Raw genomic sequence first — 6,000 nt, 5'->3', positions numbered from 1 at the left:
TGGTCCAAACAAATAATGCCAAGACCGTGTAATAAACTGGTCCAGTTTCATTCTTTTACATGTAGCTGTCCACTTTTCCTAACACCATTTATTAAAGAAACTTGTCTTTTCTTCATTGTATATTCTTGCCTCCTTTGTCATAAATTGAGCATATATGTGTGAATTTATTTCTGGGATCTCGGTTCTATGCAATTGATTTATGTGTCTGTTTTCATGCCAGTACTATTCTGTTTTGATTAGTATGCTCTGTAGTGGTTTCACATCAGGGAGCATGGTAACTCCAACTCTGTTCTTTCTCAAGATTGCTTTGGCTATTGGGGTCTTTTAGGGTTCCATACAATTTTAGAATTCTTTGTTCTAGTACTGTGAAAAATGCCATTGGTACTTTGATGGGAATTTTACTTAATCTGTAGGTTGCTTTGGGTTCTATGGACATTTTAACAATATTAATTCTTCCAATCCATGAGCATGGTGTGTCTTTCCATTTATTTGTCTTCTTCAGCTACTTTCATCAATGTCTTATAGTTTTCAGAGTACAGGTCTTTCACCTCCTCAGTTAACATTTATCCCTAGGTATTTTGTTCTTTTTGATACAATTGTAAAAGGGATTGTTTTCTTAATTTCTCTTTCTGCTAGTTCATTATCAGTACACAGAAATGCAACAGGTTTTTCTATATTGATTTTGTATCCTGGAACTTTACTGAATTTGTTAATTCTAATAGTTTTCTGGTGGAGTCTTTAGTGTTTTCAATATACAGTATCTGCAAATAGTGACAACTTAACTTCTTACCAGTTTGGATGCCTTTTATTTATTTTTCTTGCCTAACTGCTGTAGCTAGAACTTCCAATATTGGTTGGAATAGGTTGGAAAAAAGTAGTGACAGTGGGTATCCTTGTTTTGTTCCTGATCTTAGAGAAAAAGTTTCAGCTTTTACCATTCAGTATGATGTTAGCTGTGGTTTGTCACATGCAGCCTTTATTATGATGAGGTATGTTCCTTCTATACCTACTATGTTGAGAGTTTTTTAACATAAATGGACATTGAATTTTCAAATGCTCTTCCTGCATTTATTAAGATGATCATATGATATTGTTTTGTTAATGTGGTATATCATGATTCATTTACAGATGATGAAGCATCTTTGCATCCCTGGAGTAAATCCTACTTGATTGTGGTATATGATTCTTTTAATTGGCCACTATCTTATTATTTTGTTTCTATATCAATTTGTTTCTCTACTTGAGCTTTTTCCTCTTTTACTTTTGATATCTCTTCCATCTAACAATACAAGAACTTTAATACATCCTTATACTTTCTGATCTTCTTCCATTCCATTGAAATTGTAAAGAATTTTACTTTCAGATTGTGATGGATATTCTTTCTGTTCTTTTTCTTTTTTTTAAGTCATCAACAAACTTTCCCAAAGCATATGATCACTATTCTTCCTAAATCTCTCATAGCATCTTCTGGATTTCTTTCTCTTTTAATAAGTATTTTCTCAAAAAGTGTTTTAAATTTGTCTATTTGTGTGGTCAATCTGTGGAAGCATACAAAAACCTGAGAACATTTTTATTTTTCCCTCACATTAGAGTAACTATTTGTCAGGACATAAATTTCTAGTTTCAAAGTTCTTTTTACATTCAACTTCAGATTCTTGAGCTGGGCATTGTAATGATGGTTTATATTATGCTATACACCATTCTCCAATGTCCTTTTGTCTGTAGACTCCCATCCATCCTAGTGACTGAGTCTTCTACAGGCACCTGACCAAATTTTTGAGACAGGATAGAAAACAATGCCATCTTCAGAAAACCAGCTCCCTTGTACACTGCTGCCGTGAAATGAACTGGCTCAACTTTTTAGAGGGCAACCTGGCAATGCAGATCAAATATTTTTAAATGCACATATACTCTGCTTTAACAATTTTACTTCTGGGCATCTACATGAAGGAAATAACAATATTCAAGGAAGTATGCAAAGAAGAATAACTCATTGCAGGTTCATGATATGAAGACAATTTAAAACAACCTAATCTCCAAACATAATTAGTTAAATTATGTTACATTCTATAGTCAAAACCTTAGAGTGATTAAGATATGTAGAAAAAAATTCAGGTCAAAAAAATGGTAAGAAAGTCTACTCTTTGTTTCAGAAACATTCACTTTAGGGAGAAAATACATGAAAGCAAAAAGGCTACTTTTCAAAAATACTAACAATAGCTTTCTTCAGATAAAGAGATTAAAGTGGTTTCTCATTTCTTCTTTTTGCTTTCATTAAATAAAATCCATTAAATAAAATTCAAAAAAAAGCGTTTTTGAAGCTCCATACATATAAAACAGACACAATTAGAACCACTCTGGTGGAGGGACAGAAGTTGAGCCCGTCCACTCAGCCTTCTTCTTTGCTTTTCATGGGCTGCTATGCAGTTTGGAAACTACAGTTCAGTACATTCACCTTACCTTATATGCCATGTCAGCGCTAGAAGAGAAAGCAAAAACACATTCAATCTAACATTTCTTTATTTAGCTTTTTTTTTTGCAACTATAAATTACAATCACTAGTACACCTGTAATTCTTCAGTGTGTACAACTAAAGAATATGCACACACAGCATAAGTCGATTTAAAAGAAAACACAGTACTTTTTAGTGTAATTTGCAAATGAGGGAAAAAGTCTTGGGCCCACTCCTTGGAGATAAATATCAAGTAACCATAAAAATATTCAGCCATTTTCCAGGTATTCAGGGAGGTTCATGCATGGTCCCAGGTAGAGCATTAGAGTTCCTCTTTGAAATATCCCAGCTTTGCCAATGACATCTCTTTTCTCAACTGCATAACTTCCCAAAACATCTGATCAACTATACAAACAGAAAGGAGAGATAAATTCATGAAATACCACCTTAATTATTTCTATCAGTTTCACCAAAAATTTAAGATTAGCTGAAATGCCAATAGGGTATTTCCTAATGATGTACCTAATGCTTCAACCATTTTTTTGCTATTTCACACAAACTTTTTCCTGTATTTGTGAGCATCAATAATTGTGAACATCAAAAAAGTGCTGTTTTTATCAGTAAAAAAGCAATATTCCCCAGTTTTGCCACATTATTTGTTAGATACGTCAACTATCACTTTAGCTCAAACTGTCCCCAAATGCCCTCTTCATAGGTAATTACACTCAGTGCTCAATTATTCAAGAATTACTATCTAACCTAATGGATCTTCTTGCTCTAGTTTGCTGCATCTTGGCCATTTCACTGTTTATTAACACTACCAGAGAGTAAACAAGAAAAAAAGGAAAATGAGAGACACTCCAGAGAACTCAGTAACATTCTTTGTGAGTAATAACAGGGAAAGGCCTTGTGTATGACTCAAATTAGAAATAAAAAATAAATTTAGAAGATGATCTGTAAATTTAAGTTATCTCTACTTTTCCAAGCCCCCTTTCAAGTGGGAACCAGCTGGCTCTATATTTCAGACAAAAAGGTCTTCCTCTGACATATGAACAGATTAGATACAGATCAGTGGTCCTCAATCAGTGGAGATTTTGTTGCAAAGGTACATTTGGCAATGTCTGGATACATTATTTTTTCATCACTGCCATCTTCTGAGTGAAGTCCAGGGATGCCACCAGACACCTTACAACGCACAAGGTAGTCCCCTCCACAAAGAATTACCCAGTTCAGAACAGTAATGGTACTAAGGCTGAGAACTCTGCTTTAGATCTAACTGCCCTAAATCCTTTTTGGCACAAGGCACAGATAATAAACAGATTTTAAAAGTAATAGTATGTATTTACTACAAACCCACACAGTATATGATGTGTACAAAGTACTGTTAAGTGGAACAGTGATAGAAACCAGAGAAGATTCCACTTTTATCACCATCACCCCTACTATCATCATGATAGTTTTTTTCCATTTCCACAGAGTAAATTACCTTTCAGTCTTCACTACAAAAACTTATTTTAACCAGGAGAAAAAAATACACCTGAAAATTTAATACAAACCATCTGTTCTCCAGTCAAATCCTATCATCCACGAATAGGTATTCAAAAGGTTTCAATTTTACTAAAGTCATAAAAAGTATTGTACAGTCCAGGATGAAACCTAATCTGAGTGCACATCTACAGATGATAAATGCAGGAAAAAGAAAAAAGAAAGACTGCTTGTATACTACACAGCCTTTCAAAATTCAACATTAATTAGAGGGGGGGTTTTACCCCCAATTCTTTTAGCCATTAAAATATAATCATATGGGATTCTAAATAAATACGACTTTTCAATATAGCAGAGCTTGAGAAATGCTAAACTAAGTTTCCATCAGCATGACTGATTTTTCCATAGACTTAAGATTCACTGGTTTACATGACTGAAAGATACTGGACTTCTGTTAGTTTTCAAGTATGAGAATATTTTGAGTGCCTAAAAGAAACAAACAGGAAAATTTCCCACAATTTCAAATACAAAACGGGCATAGACTTACACCTAGCCCAATATCTGCTATTTCTGTTTTAAAACAATCATGGGTACTCAAGAAACATTGCTTCAGAGCCATCAGGTCAGACTGGGTTTTATGTCTGGTATTTACAACATTTGCTATAAAACCGTAGGTAACCATAAAAGACTATAATACAAATACTAAAATACTTGCATGAGGTTGGCTTTCCTGGATATATAACCTGCATGTTTCTACTGATTTAGAATATCATAATCTTTATTCCATTTAGAATTATCCTCATTATTAATTCACATGTGAAAGTACAAAATACAGAAAGAAACATTGTTAGCTCCCCATGGTTTCCATTGATTAAGATGAATCTGGCTACTCCCTTCATATTTACCATCTGGTTTACCAGATACCCCTTAAGAGTTAAAACTGATCCCGTTGAAAACTCAAAATTAGAGTAAAATACGGCAAACATAAGGATTAAACACAATGCTTTAAAAGAGACATTTGTTCCCAAATTCTCCACATTTTACTAGAACTATTAAAAGAGATCCAATATAATAATAAAGTCTATTTGAGCATTACTACTGTGTTCTATACTTTCTACTGAACTTCTACATAACTATTTTATAATACATTAAGAACACTCACCATCCTGCTGTTTCACAAGTCCCTGCTGAATGTACCGAATGTATGTAAAAAAGTTACACACAGAAGTGATCTAGGCCAAAAGGAAAAAAAATGTCATGAGTAGTTAAATGTCTCCTATTAAACTGAGCTCTGTGGAAATTCATGACCAAGTTACTTACCCTGTATCTGCAAAAAGGAGAAATATAATAATAGTTGCTTGAGTCCCCTAATTTAATTCTGTGTTTACAGGACTTACTCTGGCCAGTGAGAGCGCATTTTCTGTAAAATAATGGTTAAGCTTTAGTTTTTTTAAATTAAAAGCAGTTGCCTCTAACTTCTGTACAAGTTTTATACTCATGAGGACAAGTATTTGAGAGCCTGCTAGGTACCAGGCACTGTCCCAGACGCTGGGCTACAGTAATGGGAAGACAAAGTCCCTGCCATCTAGGAGCTTACATACTAGCTTAAGTTTGATAACCTAACATTAGCCATGGTTCTAGAAACAGAAACTAAATGTTCCAAACAGATGTTCCTATTTTGGAGCAAATTTACACCTGAATAATCAGCTGCAGGGCAGCTCTCAGCTTTCCAGAAGGACTTCAACTTCTTTCTCACCCCCAAAAAAATTTAATGATGATGATTCAAGTCTAAAAACATATTACTGACAGCTTGCAGGACTGCAGCTTCCAATGGGGCACTTCCTGGTGTGTTGTGTTGGCTTACATGCATGGTAGTAGGCCTAAGAAATATAAATGAATAAGCCCCCTTAACAAAACTAGGACCCTTAACAATTACATAAAGGGTATGCTAATTTAGACATACCTTCCTTTTCATTTGCACACTATAAAATCTAAAATTCGGTATGAGGGCTTTCTGTTTGGAAACAGGCCATAAGCCTCCTTAGGGCAGGGACCTTATTCAT

At 34.4% G+C, this 6,000-nt stretch overlaps 1 protein-coding gene across 6 annotated transcripts in view; it reads right to left on the bottom strand.

Moving 5' to 3' along the window:
* Nucleotides 1-2,502: 2,502 nt before the first annotated feature.
* The window catches only part of RAB3IP (RAB3A interacting protein), a 51,136-nt gene continuing 47,638 nt past the window's right edge, over nt 2,503-6,000 (bottom strand). For 4 of the 6 annotated variants that reach the window (XM_017673735.3, XM_017673734.3, XM_017673738.3 and 1 more), the window contains 3 exons: nt 5,258-5,357; nt 5,100-5,169; nt 2,503-2,857 (listed from right to left, as the gene is read on the bottom strand). In XM_017673735.3, coding sequence (XP_017529224.1) covers nt 2,775-2,857; nt 5,100-5,169; nt 5,258-5,357 — 253 coding nt within the window. In that variant the 3' untranslated portion in view covers nt 2,503-2,774. The remainder of the gene's footprint in view (nt 2,858-5,099; nt 5,170-5,257; nt 5,358-6,000) is intronic. The other 2 variants (XM_017673736.3, XM_037022617.2) reach the window with 2 other exon arrangements.

The sequence above is a fragment of the Manis javanica genome, chromosome 10 (assembly GCF_040802235.1).
Source record: "Manis javanica isolate MJ-LG chromosome 10, MJ_LKY, whole genome shotgun sequence".
NCBI lineage: Eukaryota > Metazoa > Chordata > Mammalia > Pholidota > Manidae > Manis > Manis javanica.
Note: the sequence above shows the minus strand (reverse complement) of the source record. Positions and strands in the feature narration are given on the sequence as shown.